Source organism: Scyliorhinus canicula, chromosome 12, assembly GCF_902713615.1.
Source record: "Scyliorhinus canicula chromosome 12, sScyCan1.1, whole genome shotgun sequence".
Lineage (NCBI taxonomy): Eukaryota > Metazoa > Chordata > Chondrichthyes > Carcharhiniformes > Scyliorhinidae > Scyliorhinus > Scyliorhinus canicula.
The window spans coordinates 9239464-9261325 of NC_052157.1; the positions used below are offsets into that span (position 1 = coordinate 9239464).

The window sequence follows — 21862 nt, forward strand, 5'->3', positions numbered from 1 at the left end:
TCATTGTAAAGGATCTCCGTGTTGGTCTGAGGCCTCCGTATGGGCGTCATCAGCCAAGGCCGCAGTGGATAACCCCTGTCGCCCAGCAACCAGCCCCTCAGCCAGGGGGGACATCCCTCAAACATAGCAGGGATGAACCACTGCGCAAGAATGTACGCATCATGCACACTCCCTGGGAACCTAGCGCATACGTGCATGATCTTCATGTGGGTGTCGCATATCACCTGGATATTCATGGAGTATGTCCCCCTCCTGTTTGTGAACACTTCCCTGTTGCCTGCAGGCGGACGCATGGGGACGTGAACACAATCAATGAGCCCCTGGACCATCGGTATCCCGGCCACGTTGGCAAATCCACGGGCTCGTGCTTCTTGATTTGCTCGGTCCACGGGAAAGGTGATGTTGCGGTCGCCGATGGCATACAGGGCGTCGGTCACATCCCGGATGCACCTGTGCACCGAGGACTGCGTGATCCCGGATAATTCCCCGCTCGGAGACTGGAAGGAGCCGGTCACATAAAAGTTAAGTGCCACCGTCACCTTGACGGCAACCGGTATCGCGTTTCCTCCTCCCATTCCACGTGGGGTGAGGTGCGACACGAGTTGGCAGATATGTGTGACCGTCTCTCTGCTCAACCGGAGTCGCCTCCTGCAGGTGATGTCCGGCATTGTCTCGAAAGAGATCCGGCCACGGTACACCCTAGGCCTCGCTCGTCGCCTCTGGCACCGTGGCTCCACCATCAATGCCTCCTCCTCCTCCTCCTCCTCCCCCCCATGCTGCTCGACGACTGGCAACTCCTCGGCCCTTCCCTCTGCTGCTGCAGCTGCCCCTGCATCCACTGTGGGATGTGGTTGTGGACGCTGCTGGATGTCCAACTGCAGTGCAGCGGCCCCAACCACTGCGCTGAACATCACTATTCTGTTCTAGTACTTTATGGTCACCTACAGAAGGGTGGTGGGGGCAGAGAAACGACATGTTAGACGGAGGTTAGTCGACACCTTGGCAGCCGCCTGCCACGGGATACCTGTGTGTCCCGGTGGCCTGGTCGCCCTGCTGACACATGGCCAGCCTAACCCCTGGTCACTTTCTGCGTCCAACGGGCAGTTAACAACACGTCCTCCTCACCGGTGCGTCAGTGGCCTGTGGCCATCAGCCACAGGGCAACCAGCGGCCGTGTCCTCGTGACCGTCCTGCCATGGCAAGGCGGCTGAGATGTTGCATCCGGGGGTGGACGACCCACTCCACTCACCCCCTGAGGGGCTGGTTTAGCTCACAAGGCTAAATCGCTGGCTTATAAAGCAGACCAAGCAGGCCAGCAGCACGGTTCGATTCCCGTACCAGCCTCCCCGGACAGGCGCCGGAATGTGGCGACTAGAGGCTTTCACAGTAACTTCATTGAAGCCTACTCGTGACAATAAGCGATTTTCATTTCATTTTCTTTCCCCCACCCCACTACTCGCTCTCCCCCTCCCCCTCCCACTTCTCTCTCTCTCTCCCCCCACTTCTCCCTCTCCCTCCCACTTCTCCCTCCCTCCCACTTCTCCCTCTCCCTCCCACTTCTCCCTCTCCCCCCACTTCTCCCTCTCCCCCCCCACTTCTCCCTCTCCCCCCCCACTTCTCCCTCTCCCCCCCACTTCTCCCTCTCCCCCCACTTCTCCCTCTCCCTCCCACTTCTCCCTCTCCCCCCCACTTCTCCCTCTCCCCCCCCACTTCTCCCTCTCCCCCTCCCACTTCTCCCTCCCCCCCACTTCTCCCTCTCCCTCCCACTTGTCCCTCTCCCTCCCACTTCTCCCTCGCCCTCCCACTTCTCCCTCTCCCCCCACTTCTCCCTCTCTCTTCCCCCTCCCACTTCTCCCTCTCCCCCCCACTTCTCCCTCTCCCCCCACTTCTCCCTCTCCCCCCCACTTCTACTCTCCCTCCCACTTCTCCCTCTCCCCCCACTTCTCCCTCTCCCCCCACTTCTCCCTCTCCCCCCCACTTCTCCCTCTCCCCCCCCACTTCTCCCTCTCCCTCCCACTTCTCCCTCTCCCTCCCACTTCTCCCTCTCCCTCCCACTTCTCCCTCTCCCTCCCACTTCTCCCTCTCCCCCCACTTCTCCCTCTCTCTCCCCCCCACTTCTCCCTCTCCCCCTCCACTTCTCACTTCTCCCTCTCCCCCCCCACTTCTCCCTCTCTCTTCCCCCCCACTTCTCCGTCTCCCCCCCACTTCTCCCTCTCCCCCCCACTTCTCCCTCTCCCCCCCCACTTCTCCCTCTCCCCCCCCACTTCTCCCTCTCCCCCCACTTCTCCCTCTCCCCCCCCCCCCACTTCTCCCTCTCCCCCCCCCCACTTCTCCCTCCCTCCCCCCCCCCCCCCCCCCCCCCCCCAGACTGGCCGCTGCGTTCTCGGGGATGCCGTCCCCAGTTTGCGGAGAACATAAGAACTAGGAGCAGGAGTAGGCCATCTGGCCCCTCGAGCCTGCTCCGCCATTCAATTAGATCATGGCTGATCTTTTGTGGACTCAGCTCCACTTTCCGGCCCGAACACCATAACCCTTAATCCCTTTATTCTTCAAAAAACTATCTATCTTTACCTTAAAAACATGTAATGAAGGAGCCTCAACTGCTTCACTGGGCAAGGAATTCCATAGATTCACAACCCTTTGGGTGAAGAAGTTCCTCCTAAACTCAGTCCTAAATCTACTTCCCCTTATTTTGAGGCTATGCCCCCTAGTTCTGCTGTCACCTGCCATTGGAAACAACCTGCCCGCATCTATCCTATCTATTCCCTTCATAATTTTAAATGTTTCTATAAGTTCCCCCCTCATCCTTCTAAATTCCAACGAGTACAGTCCCAGTCTACTCAACCTCTCCTCATAATCCAACCCCTTCAGCTCTGGGATTAACCTAGTGAATCTCCTCTGCACACCCTCCAGCGCCAGTACGTCCTTTCTCAAGTAAGGAGACCAAAACTGAACACAATACTCCAGGTGTGGCCGCACTAACACCTTATACAATTGCAACATAACCTCCCTAGTCTTAAACTCCATCCCTCTAGCAATGAAGGACAAAATTCCATTTGCTTTCTTAATCACCTGTTGCACTTGTAAACCAACCTTCTGTGACTCATGCACTAGCACACCCAAGTCTCTCTGAACAGCGGCATGCTTTAATATTTTATCGTTTAAATAATAATCCCGTTTGCTGTTATTCCTACCAAAATGGATAACCTCACATTTGTCAACATTGTATTCCATCTGCCAGACCCGAGCCCATTCACTTAACCTATCCAAATCCCTCTGCAGACTTCCAGTATCCTCTGCACTTTTCGCTTTACCACTCATCTTAGTGTCATCTGCAAACTTGGACACATTGCCCTTAGTCCCCAACTCCAAATCATTCTCCGGGACGGTCCACTCACCTCCTCACTCCTCGTCAGCCAGCACGACTGGCTGGCGACTTTAAAAAGCAGATGTAGATGGCGATGGCATGACCTGGCGTGACGACATCGGGACTTCGGCCCATCCAGGCCGGAGAATAGCGGGGATGCCGGAGAATCGCCATTTTGGCTGCATCGGGCGATTCTCCGTGTTTTTGCGCGCGAAACACGACGACACAAATTTGGCCGGTTGGGAGAATAGCGGGAGTGCGTCGGACCGGCATCGCGGGAAAAAACGGCGCGGCCCGCTTTTCTCCCAACCGGTGTGACATCGGAGAATCGCGCCCCCTATCGTTAACCCTGTATTCCGCATTCATATTTATCCTTCCAAAATGGACAACCTCACACTTTTCAGGGTTAAACGCCATCTGCCACTTCTCAGCCCAGCTCTGCATCCTATCTATGTCTCTTTGCAGCCGACAACAGCCCTCCTCACTATCCACAACTCCACCAATCTTTGTATCGTCTGCAAATTTACTGACCCACCCTTCAACTCCCTCATCCAAGTCATTAATGAAAATCACAAACAGTAACTGATCCCTGCGGTACGCCACTGGTAACTGGGCTCCAGGCTGAAGATTTGCCATCCACCACCACTCTCTGTCTTCTATCAGTTGGCCAGTTCGTTATCCAACTGGCCAAATTTCCCATTATGCCATGCCTCCTTACTTTCTGCATAAGCCTACCATGGGGAACCTTATCAAATGCCTTATTAAAATCCATGTACACCACATCCACTGCTGTACCTTCATCCACGTGCTTGGTCACCTCCTCAAAGAATTCAATAAGACTTATGAGGCAAGACCTACCCCTCACAAATCCATGCTGACTATCCCTAATCAAGCAGTGTCTTTCAAGATGCTCAGAAATCCTATCCCTCAGTACCCTTCCATTACTTTGCCTATCACTGAAGTAAGACTAACTGGCCTGTAATTCCCAGGGTTATCCCTTTTCCCTTTTTTGAACAGGGGCACGACATTCACCACTCTCCAATTCCCTGGTACCACCCCTGTTGACAGTGAGGACGAAAAGATAATTGCCAACGGCTCTGCAATTTCATCTCTTGCTTCCCATAGAATCCTTGATATCCCATCAGGCCTGGGGGACTTGTCTATCCTCAAGTTTTTCAAAATGCCCAACATATCTTCCTTCCTAACAAGTATCTCCTCGAGCTTACCAGTCTGTTTCACACCGTCCTCTCCAACAATATGGCCCCTCACATTCGTAAATACTGAAGAAAAGTACTCGTTCAAGACCTCTCCTATCTCTTCTGACTCAATACACAATCTCCCGCTACTGTCCTTGATCGGACCCACCCTCGCTCTAGTCATTCTCATGTTTCTCACAAATGTGTAAAAGGCCTTGGGGTTTTCCTTGATTCTACCCGCCAAAGATTTTTCATGCCCTCTCTTAGCTCTCCTAATCCCTTTCTTCAGTTCCCTCCTGGCTATCTTGTATCCCTCAAGCGCCCTGTCTGAACCTTGTTTCCTCAGCCTTACATAAGTATCCTTCTTCCTCTTAACAAGACATTCAACCTCTCTTGTCAACCAACTCTGAAGTTCTATAACTCAGTAGAGTTAGATATGGATCAGTTCTGCTGTCCAAGCTAACCACTGCACCACCAAGCTCCCCAGAGACAGCAAAAGAGGAGGTGTTGCAGATGGTAATACAAAACCTTAACAATGGTTGGCTAAAAGGTTCATGCACAAAATATCATGAAATCAGATCTGAGCTAACTTTAGTAAATGGGCTACTATTAAGGCAATAAAGAATTGTGATTCCGCAGTCTCTACGCAGCGATATGCTAAAATGAATCCACGAGGGTCACCTCAGTATTGAAAAGTGCAAACAGAGAGCCAGAGTACTGTGTATTGGCCTATTATAAACAAGGATATACAAGGTCCCAGGTTCGATCCTGGCTCTGGGTTACTGTCCGTGTGCAGTTTGCACATTCTCCCCGTATTTGCACAGGTTTTTTGCCCCCACAACCCAAAGATGTGCAGGGTCGGTGGATTAGCCAGTGAACATCTTAGCAACCATCAATTCAAATACAATCCCCATAGAATACAACACTAAGTAATCCTTAATAAATTCCCAAACAACATTCAGAAGACAAAAGATCATTTTAACACAAAGATCAGGTTTAAATTCACTACTGAGAACAGTTACCACATTGAAATTAGCAAATGGACATTCATAAGCTTGCAGAGATTCACACACATCCTGCTGTGATTACAGCTTCTCCAAAACTAAAATGAAACCAAACCCACCCTGCAGCAAAAAGCCTAAAGAGAAAGTAAAAAGCTGACAGACAGCCCAGCTCCCACCCACTCTCTCACATCACTGCAGTACTAAACACCCATTTATTTAAGGTACTCTCACTACAGATATTTATATACACACCCATTTATAAGCACCCATTTCTTAAAGGTACTCGGACATGACACCTCCCCCCAAGAAAAAAAAATAAACCATCAACTTCAAGATGGTTTCATTTTTCATCTTTTGACTTTCCTTCAAGAAATGCACACAGTAAATATATATTTTGGTCTCAAAAAACCAACACACTCAAACAGGCATAATAATATAGTCCTTTTTTTTTGTTCTTCCTCCAACTGAAATCCTTCTCGATTGACATCTCTTTGAACAAGAAGGTCCTTGCACGATCCATCCATTTCTCTACGCCTCGGCATGTCTCTTTAAAGTCAGATACTTTAGTTCAATCTGATCACAGACTCCCTTGTAATTCTCCAACACAGGAGCATTCATTATCACTGCTTTCAGGCAGTCAAATGCCTGTTGAAAGTCCGCTGTCCACTGAAATTTTTGACAATTTTTCAGCAACTTCATCAGTGGAGCAACCACGCTACAAAATGTTTGCACGAATGTTCAATCGAATCCATTCATGCCAAGAAATCGCATTATTTCCCTTCATCTTGAGGGTATCGGAAACTCCTCGATAACTGTTGGTTTCACATCTCGTGTGACCATTCGACCCTGTCCGATTGTATGGCCAAGGAAAGTGACTTGGGCTTTTCCAAATTCACTTTTGGCTAGATTTATCACCAAACCCGCCTCCTGAAGTCGATCGAATAACCAAATGGCATAACTTTGAATTGGTATATATACCATCTGGAGTCACAGAAGCTGAAATCTCCTTCGCCCTTTCGGATAAAGGTACCTGCCAGTAACCTTTAAGTAAATCTAATTTGGAAATAAAAGTTGATTGTCCCACTTTCTCAATGCAATCCTCCAAACGTGGAATAGGATAAGAGTCCACACTCAACCGTTGGGTACTGTCTGGTTTAGGTACCATCACTATGGGTGAGCTCCATTGGCTGCAACCCACTTCAATTATGCCATGGCAGCACGGTAGCATTGTGGATAGCACAATTGCTTCACAGCTCCAGGGTCCCAGGTTCGATTCCGGCTTGGGTCACTGTCTATGCGGAGTCTGCACATCCCGTGTGTGCGTAGGTTTCCTCCGGGTGCTCCGGTTTCCTCCCACAGTCCAAAGATGTGCAGGTTAGGTGGATTGGCCATGATAAATTGCCCTTAGTGTCCAAAATTGCCCTTAGTGTTGGGTGGGGTTACTGGGTTATGGGGATAGGGTGGAGGTGTTGATCTTGGGTAGGTGCTCTTTCCAAGAGTCGGTGCAGACTCAATGGGCCGGGTGGCCTCCTTCTGCACTGCAAATTCTATTTTTAAAAATGTTTTAACATTTTAAGCATACTCTCAATCTCTTTGTTAACCTGTGACAATTTTAAAGGGTTAAGTCTTTATGGATGTTGTTTGATTGCAACAGCATTTCCCACATCTACATCATGTATAGCCATTTTAGTACTTTCCAATTTATCTCTACAAACTTGTCCACGTGATATCAATAACTCTTTCAGGTCTGTTCGTTTTTCCTCTGGAAGGTAACTCAACAATTTATCCCAATTTTTAAGAACATCCTCATTTTCCAATTTAATTTGAGGTATGTCAAATTCACAGTCATCTGGATTTGGTTCGTTACTTTGAGTTAAAATCATTAAAACGTCCTCCTTTTCCTCTCCTTCCCTTTCAAAGTACCTTTTAAGCATATTCATATGATACACTCGGTGTGTCATCCTTCTATCTGGAGTTTTTACAACATAATTCACCTCACTTAATTTCCTTTCAATCTGATAAGGTCCACAAAACCTAGCTTTTAAAGGCTTCCCTACCACTGGTAATAATACTAAAACTTTATCCCCACTGGCAAAACGACAAACTTTGGATTTCTTTTCCGCTACCCGTTTCATCACATTTTGTGCAACTTTTAAATGTTGTCTAGCCAATTCACCTGCTCTATTTAACCGTTCCTTAAAATTTGACAAGTAATCCAATAATGTAATTTCCGATTTCTCACTCACCAATTTTTCCTTAATCAATTTAAGTGGTCCTCTTACCTCATGACCAAAAATTAGTTCAAAAGGACTGAATTTGCCTGACTCATTAGGTGCATCCCTAATTGCAAACAGTACAAATGGAATTCCTTTATCTTAATCCTCTGGATAATCGTGACAATAAGCCCTCAACATTGTCTTTAATGTCTGATGCCATCTTTCAAACGCTCCCTGCGATTCTGGATGGTACACAGTTGATTTAAATTGTTTTATTCCTAAGCTATCCATAACTTCTTTGAATAACCTTGAGGTAAAATTTGATCCTTGATCCGATTGTATTTCTGTGGGTAGTACACATCTGGTAAATAAACTCCTCCACAATCTTTTTTGGCTGTAATATTACGTACTGGAATGGCCTCTGGAAACCTAGTAGACATGTCCATTATCGTCAAAAGATATTGATTCCCACTTTTCGTTTTAGGAAGTGGTCCTACGCAATCAATTCGGACCCTTGTAAAAGGTTCCTCAAATGCTGGAATGGGTATTAAGGGTGCTGGTTTTATCACTGCTTGAGGTTTCCCTATCACTTGACATATGTGACATGATTGACAAAATTTAACTACATCTTATTTGTACACCAATAAAAATGTTTCTGGATTTTATCTTGAGTTTTTCTTATTCCCAAATGACCTCCCACTGGTACCTCATGTGCAACTTGCAACACCTCCTTTCTATACCGTACCGGCAATACTAGTTGATGAACGTCTGGCCACTTTTCATCCGCCTACATATATACAGGTCTCCATTTTCTCATCAAGACATCACTTTTACGGTAATAACACTCTGGTATACTCTCAGACTCCTCTTCCGTATATGGTTTCTGATATATCCATTTTATTTCTACATCTTTCTGTTGTAACTCCACCAATTTTCCTTAATTAAAAATATCCGCCTCATCCTCCACCTGTTCTTGTTCTTTTTCAACCATCTGATCAAAAATCGTTTCTGATAATTGCACTTCAGTGTCATCTTCACTCTTTGATTTCTCCTCTTGCCTTAACCTGTGACTTTGCGACCTGGTTACTACACTATCCTGAAAAATCCCAGGATATTCGTTCCTTCAACCCTTCAGTTGTCTGATTTTCCACTGGCTTATCAACCACAGTCGGCATCACTCCCACCTGCGATCCAGCTGTATCATTACCCAAGATAAACTGTATTCCTGAACAAGATAGTTTATCTATTACTCCTACTACCACTTCACCACTCTTCACTGGACTTTCCAACCTTACGTTATATAATGGAACGCTACTCCTCCCACCCTGAATTCCACATATCACCACCTTTTCTGGCAACATTCTTCCGAAACTACATAACTCCTCATCTCTCACCATTAAAGATTGATTAGCTCCCGTATCTCTTAAAATTGTGACTTCTTTACCTGCTCCTCCTGATGAGTAAACTTTACCCACACAAGTAAATTCTTTAAAGAGATCTGGCACTTTCTTATTAATCACCTCTTGATCAGGCTGTACAATCTTTTGTACCTCTTTCACTTCATTTGGGCTTTCCTTTGCCACTTTAACAAACCTCACTATCTTATCCTGCTTTACCATATCAGCCCTCCCAGTGCTTTTCTTCAACCACCAACACTGTGACTTTACATGGCCTAGTTTATTACAGTGAAAACATTTGAAACTTTTCATGTCTCTTCCACCCTCCTGGATTTCTTTTTTTAGTCTGAGGTACACTCCTTATCTCCCATCAGATCACCTTTACCTTTACCACTTGAATATTTCTCATGTCCCCAGTTTCTATCCCTCACAGGCTGAAACTGATGTCGGAAACCAAGTTTTGTTCTCTGAACTAATTCATAATCATCTGCCATTTCTGCTGCTAATCTCGCAGTTTTAACCCTCTGCTCTTCCACATATGTTCTCACTACATCAGGAATTGAATTTTCAAACTCCTCCAAAAGTATAATTTCTCTGAGCTTCATACATTTGGTCTATTTTCAAAGCCCTTATCCACCTATTAAAATTACTCTGTTTGATCCTTTCAAACTCCATGTATGTTTGACCAAATTCTTTCCTTAAATTTCTAAAGCTTTGTCTGTAGGCTTCAGGCACTAGTTCATATGCACCTAAGATGGATTTTTTCACATCCTCATACATCCCAGATACCACCTCCGGTAGTGATGCAAACACTTCACTAGTCCTAGCTACCAGCTTTGTTTGAGCCAGTAATACCTACATGTCATGTGGCCATTTCATTTGTTTAGCTACCTTCTCAAATGAAATGAAAATGCCTTCTACCTCCTTCTCATCAAACCTTGGACATATTTAAATAGATCCCTACCAAGACTTTGACTTTGACGCTCTTTCTCACTCTCCTCATCACGATTCTCAAACTGTACATTTCCCTTTATGTCTGCCAATATTAACTGACTGTCATGTTTCATGGCCATTTTCTGAAGTACAAACTCTCTCTCTTTATCTTTTTTCCTGATCTGTATCTCCCTTTCTCTTTTTGTTCTGTTAGGGCTATTCTTTCTTTTCTCCTTTCTTCTCTCTCCTTTTCTTTGTCCTTTCTGTCTCTCTCTCTTTCCTTTTTCCTCCCTCTCTTTCTTTTTCCTCTCTCTCTTTCTTTTTCCTCTCTCTCTCTTTCGTATTCAAGCTGCTTTAATTCTTTCTCATGTTCCATTTGTTTAATTTGTAACTGAATTTTTGTAATTTCCAATGAGTCAAACTGTATCTCAGGCAAATTCAAGTGCTTAGCCACCGCCATAATTACCTCACCTTTTCACATTTTGTCAGGTAATGTTAACTGCAATGTTTTTGCCTAATCTAACAGTCTGTTTTTAGTCTCTGTTTGTAAGGTACTGCGTGTGACCGTCTCCACCCCCAAAAGCTTCAGAGCCTCTGAAAGAGTCATTGTCCACAACACACTCCCTACTTAAACTGAAATACCACACCTGAAAAGCAACCACATTATGCTCACCCCTCAGTGTCTTTAAGTTCACTAAGCCAATCCAATGGATAGAATTTAATCCCCCTCGAGCCCCCAATTTGTTATGGGCCAGGGTGTAGAGAACCCCAAAGTGTATCATGTAGTTCACCTGACCCACAACTTTTAATAGATTGTAGTATGGGGAGCATACAACCCACTCTACAGGTGTGGTACAGCAAAGTATTTTTAAAAGCAAAACAATGTTTATTCTATGAACTCAAGTTAACCTTTTTAAAACATACAGTGAACATCTTAGCAACCATCAATTCAAATACAACCCCCAAAGAATACAACACTAAGTAATCCTTAATAAATTCCCAAACAATCTGGGGACAGTGGAGACGGCATCGGGGGAAACAGGGGGCTCGATGGAGGCTCCGCTGGGTGGCAATCATCGGTTCATCCCGGGGAACAAGGATGGGGGATTTAGGGGGTGGCAAAGGGCGGGCATCAGTAAATTGAGGGACCTGTTTATTGGCGGGAGGTTTGCGGGCCTGGGGGAACTGGAAGATAAATTTGGGCTTCCCCAAGGGAACATGTTCAGATACTTGCAGGTAAAGGCGTTTGCTAGGCGACAGGACGATGGACAGAGTGCTTTCGGGGGTGTGGGTCGGAGAGGGGAAGGTGTCTGACATCTATAAGGTAATGCAGGAGGTGGAGGAGTCGTCAGTGGAGGAGCTGAAGGCTAAATGGGAGGAGGAACTCGGGGAGCAGATAGAGGACGGGACTTGGGCGGATGCCTTGGAGAGAGTCAACTCTTCCTCCTCATGTGCGAGGCTTAGTCTCATCCAATTTAAGGTGCTGCACCGGGCCCACATGTCCGGGACTAGGATGAGTAGGTTCTTTGGGGGTGAGGACAGGTGCACCAGATGTTCGGGGAGTCCAGCAAACCATGCCCATATGTTCTGGGCATGCCCAGCACTGGAAGAATTCTGGAAGGGGGTGGCGGGGACGGTGTCGAGGGTGGTTGGATCCAGGGTCAAACCAGGGTGGGGACTCGCGATTTTTGGAGTTGCGATAGAGCCGGGAGTGCAGGAGGCGAAAGAGGCCGGTGTCCTGGCCTTTGCGTCCCTAGTAGCCCGACGAAGGATTCTGCTACAGTGGAAGGATGCGAGGCCCCCAAGTGTGGAGACCTGGATCAGTGACATGGCGGGATTTATAAAATTGGAAAGGGTCAAATTTGCCCTGAGAGGATCAATACAAGGTTCTATAAACGATGGCAGCCTTTTCTGGACTTCCTGGCTCAAAGATAGGTATCTTGGTCAATAGCAGCAGCAACCCGGGGGGGGCGGGGGGGGGGGGGGGGCTGGTGTTCCTTATTGTAGTTTCTATTCTGTAACTTTATATTGTGTTAATTTGCGTTGTTGTTAAAATGCTGTGTTGTTCATGGAGGTGGGGCAAATGTGTATGATTGATAATATTATTGTTATTTTTGGTATTTTACTATGGTGCGTTATTGTTGTATAAATTCAAAAAATTTTCAATAAAAATTATTTCAAAAAATAAATAAATTCCCAAACAACATTCAGAGGACAAAAGATCCTTTTAACACAAAGATCAGGTTTAAATTCACTATTGACAACAGTTACCACATTGAATACAGCAAATGGACATTCATAAGCTTGCAGAGATTCGCACACATCATGCTGTGATTGCAGCCAAACCCACCCTGCAGGAAAAAGCCTAAAGCAAAAGTAAAAAGCTGACATACAGCCCAGCTCCACCCACTCTCTGACATCACTGCAGTACTAAACACCCATTTATTAAAGGTACTCTCACTACAGATATTTATCTACACACCCATTTATAAACACCCATTTCTTAAAGGTACTCTCACATGTCACTTGAGATCTCTTCCTCTTTGGAATTTGATGATGCTCCCTTTTAATGGTTGCAGTCAAATCCTTGGGATCCATACAAATCCTGAGATCGCTATTCTTCTTTTTCACACAGACTATTGAGTTGACCCAATCTGCAGGCTCTTCTGTTTTCCTTATGACTCCAAGTTGTGTCACCCTGTCTAACTCTGCCTTGAGATGGTCATGCAGTGGTGCTGGAACTCTTTGAGGAGCGTGTATCACTGGTTGAGCATCCTCTCTTAATTGTATTTTATATGAGAAAGACAAGACCCCTTGAATATTTCCGGAAGGCCTGTACACTGGACTCCACTGAGCCCTGTGTGTACCTCAGTGCACAGTCAGTGCTATAGACTCTTCGAACCAATTCCAGTGTCTCACAAGCTTCATCACCCAATAACGATTCACGACCTTCAGCAACAATTCAGAACTTCAGCTTGTGCACTTTGATTTTTACTTGCATATCTAATTCGCACATACCCAAAGTGTCAATCTACTTACCATTGCCGTCTTTAAGAAAGAACGACTTATTTTGAATTCTCGCTGTTTTGTTGTGCTCTTGACGTAGCATAAGCTGCTTCCTTGATGTGCACTCTGACAAAGGAAAGTTCAGACTTGGAGATAGCTTTAACACATTTATCAAACTGTTAACGATACTCCTACTTGGATTCGACTCTCCTGTTAATCCTGCTTTTTGCTACTCAGACTATCTAACCAGTCTGCTACAATCCATGTGGTGGGTGTGATGTGTTTCAAATAAACCCTGTGTACTCACTAAGTGTCTCCACTGGAAAGAGCAAGATCATGTGTGCTGTGTCCTTTTATATGGGTTGGTGTAATGCCCTCCTGTGGTTGTGTCACCTCTGTGCGTGTCGTGAATGCCCATTGGTCGTGTCCTATCTTACTGGCCTATTGGTTGAATGTCTGTGTGTCATGTCTCTGGTGCTCCCTCTAGTGTCTAGCTAGTCTACGTGTATTTACATTAACCCCTTGTGTATTTACAGTGATGCATATCACCATACTCGCCTTTAGCTGCATGGTCTTAATATCACTTACACTGATTAGGTTTGGCTTCACACCAGTATCTAATTTAACAGTAAGTAGCGATCGATTGATACTCAAAGATACAGTCATTTGTCCCTTTCCGCACTCCTTATACTTGTCGGTGGCATTTTATCCGGTATCTCTTCTTTTGCTGTGTCTTTGTCCGACACCAGGCCAATGAAAAATGTGTCACTTAAATTAGTGTCATCAATCACGTTAATCGACTGCCCTGCATTAATTTTCTTATTTGAGAAACAGGGGGATGGATTCTCCGTTTCTAGGCTTGGTGCCGGCGCCAATAGAGAATCCGTGGTGTTCCACGACGGGAAAATTGGCGTGAATCCCTCACCGATTCCGGTACCGGTGAGGGGCTAACACCAGCACCACGTGGAACACCCACGGATCGCGCAGAGAACGGCCGGAGAATCATCAGGTTCCGGGACGCGCATGTACAGGGTTGAAAGCTACATCTCCACCGGTCATGCCGGGAAACAGGGCACCGGCCGTGCTGGACACCCCACCTCCTCCTGGCCAGCCATAGCAAAAGCCCTCTGGGCAGTGGCACGGATGTCGGCTGATTGTGTTGGCGCTGGTCACTGTCAGTAGCCGGCACACCAGACTCACAAAAGCTGGCACCACACGTGGCCTGTGCCATTGGGAACTCAGCTCATCGGAGGCGCAGCATCATGGGTGGACCGGCTGATGATGCGCCAACAGCGTTGCGACTGCCCATAGCGAACATCCCGATGATGCCAATTTTATGGGGGCGGAGCATCATGAACAAGCGTCAAACCAATGCCTTCTCCGATTCTGGCATCGAAAGCCATTCTCTGACTGATTGCCATTCCCGATTCCGGCATCGGGCTGCAGAAATCCCGCCCAGTGTTTCGCAAAGTGATTCTTCCCTTTGCACATCATGCATATTTTGCCAAAAGCTGGGCATTGCCTTGGGCATAACCACATCCTTTACATGCAGTGGCTGTATGTTCAGACAGTTCAGAATGGCAGCTGAGACCACATTTCTTTTCTAAGTGCATCACAACAGTAATAATGGCTGCATCGTTTGCAATACTCGCACCTAAACGTCTTGCATGAAATGTATAAACATGTTGTGCAGCTAGTTCACTTGCATGGCAAATGTTTATGATATCTTCTAATTGGAGCTCATTCTTTTGTGAAAAACGCTTTCGCAACTTTCGCACCTTTATAACATGCAATCCAAAAGCAATTTGATCTCTAATCATGGATGATCTCAGAGTTGCGAAGTTGCACGTCTGCGCTTTCAGCTTAAGGTCAGTAAGAAAACTATTGAATGATTCAGCAAAATGAACCTTTCATATGTGTCATTTTTCTTAGGTGTACAATGCTCGTCAATTTTTTTGATCACAGCATCGACTTTCTTACTGTCTTTCTCTTGCTCATACGCGAATGTATTATATATTTTAATCACTAGAGTGCCTGCTAATGTGAGCAATAACGCAATTTTTCTCTCGTCTGCCTCTGCCTGCAAGCAGAAAGCTGAGGCATACAGCATGAAATGCTGCTTAAACGCGGGCCATCCACGTTACCAGTAAGTTGAAGCTGTTCTGGAGCTTTTAGACTTTCCATTTCAAGAACCTTGTTTTTCTTGCAGCAATGTTTCTTCTTTGTTTGACGACTGTGCCATTCAAATATCTCCTGGTACCATGTATTTTTTGTGTACTGTGATAATAAACGAATCAGCGTACAGCAGAATATCCAGTTCAAGACTAGTTATTTAATGTTGAATAAACTGTGGGTAGACTAAATTATTGCTAACCAAACTGTGGAACTTCTAACCATGCTACTGTAACCCTGACCAAGACTGGTTTTGTCCGGTTCCAATGTCCTGTTCCTCTTGCATGACACCTAGTTGTTGGAGGCTATATACACTTGTCATATACACTGTTATATACACTGTTACTGCATATCATTACAGGAGGGAGGTTTTTGATGGATTTGTTTATTGTTTTATGGTATTATTGTGTTATTGTTTATGTATAAAATTTGAAAAATATGAATACAAATACTTCAATTAACAAATAAAACAATTTATAAAATAATAATTGATTAATGATAACTGAGCATCATGTTTTCAGAAGCAAAGCACCATTCTGTGTTCCTGTAATTTAAAATAATATACCTCATGATTTATAGCACAATGATGCATCATAAGTTCATAAGATATAGGAGCAGAATTAGGCCATTTGGCACTATCGGGTCTGTCTCCACCATTTGACCATGGCTGATCTCATCCTGGCCTTAACTCCACTGGCCTGCCCGTTGTTCAGAACCCTTCAACTATTACAAATTAAAACTCTAACTCCTCCTTCGCCCACCGCACTCTGGGGTAATGAATTCCACAGATTCACAACTCTTTAGGAGAAGTAGTTTCTCCTCAACTCTGTTTTAAAATTGCTACCTCTTATCCAAAGAGTAGACCTTTCGTTCAACCCTAAGTATACCGTATTGTAGAACACCAAGTTACTGTATTATAAAGTTGTCATGGCAATATTACTTTAAGAAATGTGTGTCTTCTGAAGTGGCTGCAGTCATGTCATTTTGTGGGTGGAGCTGGGCTGTGGCTCTGCTTTTTACTTTCATTTTGAGCTGGAAGCTGTTTTTGGCTCTGAGTTTTAGTTTTCAGTTGGAGAGCTGCATTCAAACCAAGGAGGTGTATTTTGGTCTCTCTCTGCATGCTAAAGAATGTCTCCAGATCACTTGATGATTTCAAAGTAATACCTATTTCTGTAAGGAAAGTCTGGTGTTTCACGCCAGCGTTTTTACGGCGGCGTGGGGACATAGCCCCATTTTTGGAGAATCCTGCCCCTGGTCTTTCCACTCAGGTTAAAAAATTCCATGACACCACTGGAGTTCTCCCTCCTGTCCTGGCAAGTTTTATTCATCAATCAAGGTCATTAAATAAGATTACTTGGTGATTACCACATTGATGTTTGTGGAATCTTTCTATGCACAAATCACAAGTGACTACACTTCAAAAGTACTTCATTGGCTGTTGAGCACTTTGAGATGTCCCCAGGTTGTGAAAGGCACTTTCTAAATGCAAGTCTTTTTTTTTCTGTTAGGTCTGGGCCACAGACTTAGATCTGGCCTACAGCGACCAACTGGCCATGACTCAGCTAATGCTCTTCATATCCAACGGGAAGCTGATCTGCAAAACCAACACCTTCGAGGTGCCTCCCAAGCCCATGGAGAAAAAGCGAAAGCCTCACAGGAAAGAATTGGTGATGAAAAAAGAATCACAAATTGTACGTGTGCACAAACACAACAAGCAATCAAATTAGAAATTTGAACCACTTCAACCATAAAATAATTTCATAACTGTTCCTCTCATTACAATCAGAAATTAATTAGAAGTCATTACAGAGCACTTACATACTTTTGGATGTCAGCAGGGTTAAAAACAGAATATAGTAATTAATTAAAGCTTGCGTGAGAAACTATTGCATTAGAAACCTTATCAGGAGCAAAATTGCCTGAAAGCATTCACAAAATTAATACTGAAATAGGCACACGCCCTATCTGGGGAAAAAAACATGCAATATCTATAAAGCTAAACATTCATTATATTTGCAATACATTACCATCTACATAAATGCAGCTAAATAATCAACACATAAATAATTCATGGTGCAATTCATTATGCATGCGTATGCATACATCATTGTTATAATGAGCACCTCATCAACTGCCAAATGTTAAACAATAGTACTCCATTATTGCAATGATATTCGAGTTTACGGTTGTTAAACTGCTGCTTGTGTTATTCTGTCAAACATTAATTTAGTTGCAGTCCCATAGTACACACAACAGATTTCGTAAGTTTCTCCTTTTACAGTTAATGATATGATCAATGAGTGTTATTAAATCTATGAATATTATAAACATGATTAATTTTCACTGAGACGTTTAAAGCCCAAGTAGGAGATTCACGTTTCTCCAGCTTCCACATTACCATGTCTGTGCCAGATTGCTGGCCATTGCAAACACTCATTTTCAGAGATTAAGTCAACTTTTAATTATGGAGAAAACGTTTTCAGCATTAAACTTTTAAGTGTCTGATTTGACTTAATATCCTGCTCTTCGCTTTGATGCGGTTCAGGATCAGAATTCCATCAGTATCCATCCCTTGTATTTTTTTAAAGCTATTTTTCCCCCTCACTCCCTCTGAAAGTGCTGACTCTTTCTTCGTTATGGGGCTGTGTTACCCACGGCAGCATCTCGCCAAGCGATCATTCTTCACGTATGAGCATGGTGAGCGTAGGCGTACATTTTGCAACGGGGCAATCTTGTGTTCAACAGGCAACCCGACACATGCCCCTCCCTAATTTAGAATTCACTGGCTAGCAATCAGCCTCAAACCCCCTGGCTGATTTTACTCCTCCTTCACCCAATAGTACCAATCCCAATTCTACTGCCCCTGCTGCCTTGTCCTGGGATGAGCTCATTCCAAATTCTTAACAGATCAGAGACAATCTGGTAACATTTCAGATGTTAATTACGGGTACTTGTGACTTGCAATCCCATCAGATTTCATGCAGGACCAAGCACAAAGCAGTGCTTCTAATACTAGGTATTCCTCATTTTCTTTCCCAAATAATTTAGCCTGGATTCTCCTCGGACATCTTCTTTGCCAGTATGGCAAAAAAAAATATATTTATAATTTTAATGCCTTTTTTTTCTCCTTTTACCATTTGTTTAAAGCAAGTTTAATAATAACTAACCCCTGGATTAATTCTCTGTCTCATGCCCACACAAGCCATGATTAACTTTTTAAAAGAAATTTAAGATCAGATTTTGAATGAGGTGAAACAACGGTGTACCCACTTGCTGCCCATGGCATCTAGCCAGCAGGAATGTGCCACAGGTGTGCCATACATTTTCTGTCATTTTTCTGGATGTTTAATTATTAATTTTTATTATTATTAAATTTTGTAGATATGAATCGTAAGTTGCGCCCCTTCAAAAATGAGTAATTCAGACACTAGATGACAGATGAACAACTTAAATATTCACCAATGAGGATGATTCAGAGGAGAATTAACCCTACTGAGGCTGAATTAATAGGTTGGCACCATTTAAGAATAGAAAGCAAGGGGCAAAAAGCAGTAGGTTAGATTTGTTCTGCCAAACAGCCACTCCACCCACTCTCCCTCATTCCCAAACAGATTGATAGTGTGAAAGTGCCCACTGCTAGATGTAATGAGCTTGAACAGTTTGGTTCCAATACTGGACCCATTAACCTGTCCCCTGTTCCGCATCAGTCAGCAATCTTACTTAGAGAGGCCAATGAATGTCTGGGATCGGAAATGGAAAACTGTCAAAATAGTGAAGTAAAGGAGTTTTTCTCAGGTTGGGGCTAAGGCACACTGTAGGAAGCATTGCTGTGTTCAATATCACAAATCCACAACCTCTGCCACCAAATCCAGCAGATGCATGGGAACACCACAAGGGAACGCCTGCAAATTCCCTTCCAAACCACTCACCACCCTGACTTGGAAATATATCGCCGTTCCTTCACTGTCGCTGAGTCAAAATCTTGGAACACCCTCCCGAACAGCACAGTGAGTGTACCTACACCACGTGGACTGCAGCGAGTTCAAGAAGGCAGCTCACCACCACCTTCTCAAGGGCAATTAGGGATGGGCGATAAACGCTGGCCTAGCCCATGATTGAATACATTTTTTTAAAAAACTAAACTCCTTCAAGAAGAACTGAAAGTCTTGCTTAATTTAATGTATTGGGAGTGGCAACTGAGGTGCTGCAAATCAGCTAATGTTGCTGGTCCTGATCCCTGCCTCTACTGGGAAATGTGTGTCTGTGGATGTTCCATGAGAATGGATTGGACTTGGCTATGCCGTTCATGCAGCGTCAGCAAACCTCACTGCATTCACTATGTAAGGTTATTCATGAAAAGAGTGGGCTGTCGAGAAATTAATGTGCACAATGCCGGCATTTCAGGAGCCTTTTGGATTATTAAGGTCCCAATGTGGCAGGCTGGAAGCATGCATACATTTCCCACCGAATGTGCACTGTCTGCCATATTACCATTTGTAATATGCAACGAAGGGGCTTAAAACCTGTTTGAGATCCACTCTCCAAGATTGATTTGTCTTGAGGCAGTCGATTTATAGGGATCGTCTGCCAAGAAGATAATTAATTTAACTGAACGTGGAACCGGGTGGAGCAGGAGTGATGGCCTAAATTAAAGGAATCATTCACGGCAGCTCACCCACCCCACATCACCACTGTTCCCTGTCCTGACTTCCCAAGTCCTGACCATTAATCTGCCCCTCCTGGTCCCAACCTCCAATCTTCTGCCCCCCCCCCCCCCCCCCCCCCCCATCACCCCAAATCCTCACATGACCCCCAATCTCCCTCCCCAATTTCTGGTTTCCAGAGGGTTAAATATATTTGTGCAGTTTCAGAGAGTTAGGTTTGCCGGGATAAGTACCATTGTACATTATAACAGACATTCTGCCATTTACTAGATTTGGTACTTACATGCAAACTTTGAGAATCTAGTGGATGGGGGCACAACAGTGAAGGAATAGCAATGTGGTTCCAGGTCAGGATGGTGTGTGGCTTGGAGGGGAAGCTTGCAGGTGGTGGTGTTCCTGGGCATCTGCTGCCCTGGTCTTTCAAGATGGTAGAGGTTGTAGGTTTTAATTGCTCATTGGGAGAGCTAGTGCAGACACGATGGGCCGAATGCCCCCCCCCCCCCCCCCCCCCCCTCTGTGCTGCAACAATTCTTGGGATTCTGCAATCCTTATGGACCAGAAAGGTTGTATTTTATGACACCCAGTTTGTGCTGAGTTAGCCTGTCTTTACCAGGGAGGTGGTGGAGTTGCTACCATTGAGCCAGGAGCCTCATTTCCTGATCACAATCCAATGATCCCTGTTGGAAAGTCTTTGCTCCTGATTATCAAAGGAGGGCAAAATTGGGTGTGGTTATGGTGCCTTCTACTGTTAAACAGCCATGTGCCTGTCTAAAACAATTCTTCGTACTTGTGGGTGGGAGCCAATGAGATCAAGAGTTGGCACTTTCAGGAGAGGAGAGCAAATTGGAAATAAAACATACAATATTCCAGTCAAATCTACACTGACTGGTTAAGCGTATTCATGCACTGATGCGGGAGTATTTGATTGAAGAAGTTTTCCTCAGCTGTTTTTTTGCTCTAAGAAAATGGCTTATGTTTTACTTTAATGAGACCATGTGAACAAAAATATTTGATCGGCAGATGCACTTATCTGAATTCCTCATTTAAACTTAATAGGCCACAGTAGGGTTTTGTAATATGTATATATATATGTACATATATCTGTACTGGATATTATTTGCCTTTCAGCAACTTTCTTTCATGAAACGTTACGGAGTGTTAAGCACACAGCTGAAACATACCAATTTATCCATGGTCCAGTACAGTGTACTCTTCAAGATTTTTAAAGCTCACGGGATTGGTTTTGATATTAAGGTATTGAAGTTTTTTCTCTTTTCTCCCAAGGATTGCCTCGATAGTCAGCACTATAGGTGGTCGTCCCCGACTTCATTATAACCACGGTTTCATTTTATTAAACGAATCGCTTGCATAGCGAGATTTGTCTGAACAGGCTTACATGGAGGATACTCAATGGGGACTAGTGAGATATGCGTTATCTTAGACACATTTGGAAATCCTATTAACTCGTACTGATTTCTACATGCACCTAATAGCCCGTATCTCCCCAAACTAAAAAAAAATGTTCTGCGAAAGCCACAGTAATTTTTTCTCTTCAGAACTTCCTCCCCCTCCTCATCTCTTCTCTATGGATGGTCTCCTTGCTGCCTCAGTTCCAAAGGCACTGGGCACCTTACAGTTCATCGGCCAAGCAGCAAACCGTTCTTGTTTGAGCCTTTGACACAGAGTCAGTAAGGGATCTGACCACCAAGGTGGGGGTAGTTAGAACCAGCCGCACTCAGTCTTGTCACCTAATGTTCTCCACTTACAGCAAGGGCTGGGTGAAAGCAGTCAGAAAATGAACAAGGGTCGGCCATTTAGGACTGAGATGAGGAGAAAATTCCTCACTCAATGGGTTGTGAGCCTTTGGAATTCTCTACCCACAGAGCTGTGTATAGACAGTTGCTCAG

At 44.8% G+C, this 21862-nt stretch overlaps 1 protein-coding gene across 5 annotated transcripts in view; it reads left to right on the forward strand.

The window, feature by feature from the left end:
- iqch (IQ motif containing H) overlaps positions 1–21862 on the forward strand; it is a 250122-nt gene that overhangs the window by 215625 nt on the left and 12635 nt on the right. For 4 of the 5 annotated variants that reach the window (XM_038813308.1, XM_038813305.1, XM_038813306.1 and 1 more), the window contains 2 exons: positions 16800–16982; positions 21084–21209. In XM_038813308.1, the coding sequence (XP_038669236.1) occupies positions 16800–16982; positions 21084–21209 (309 nt within the window). The remainder of the gene's footprint in view (positions 1–16799; positions 16983–21083; positions 21210–21862) is intronic. The other variant, XM_038813307.1, reaches the window with a different exon arrangement.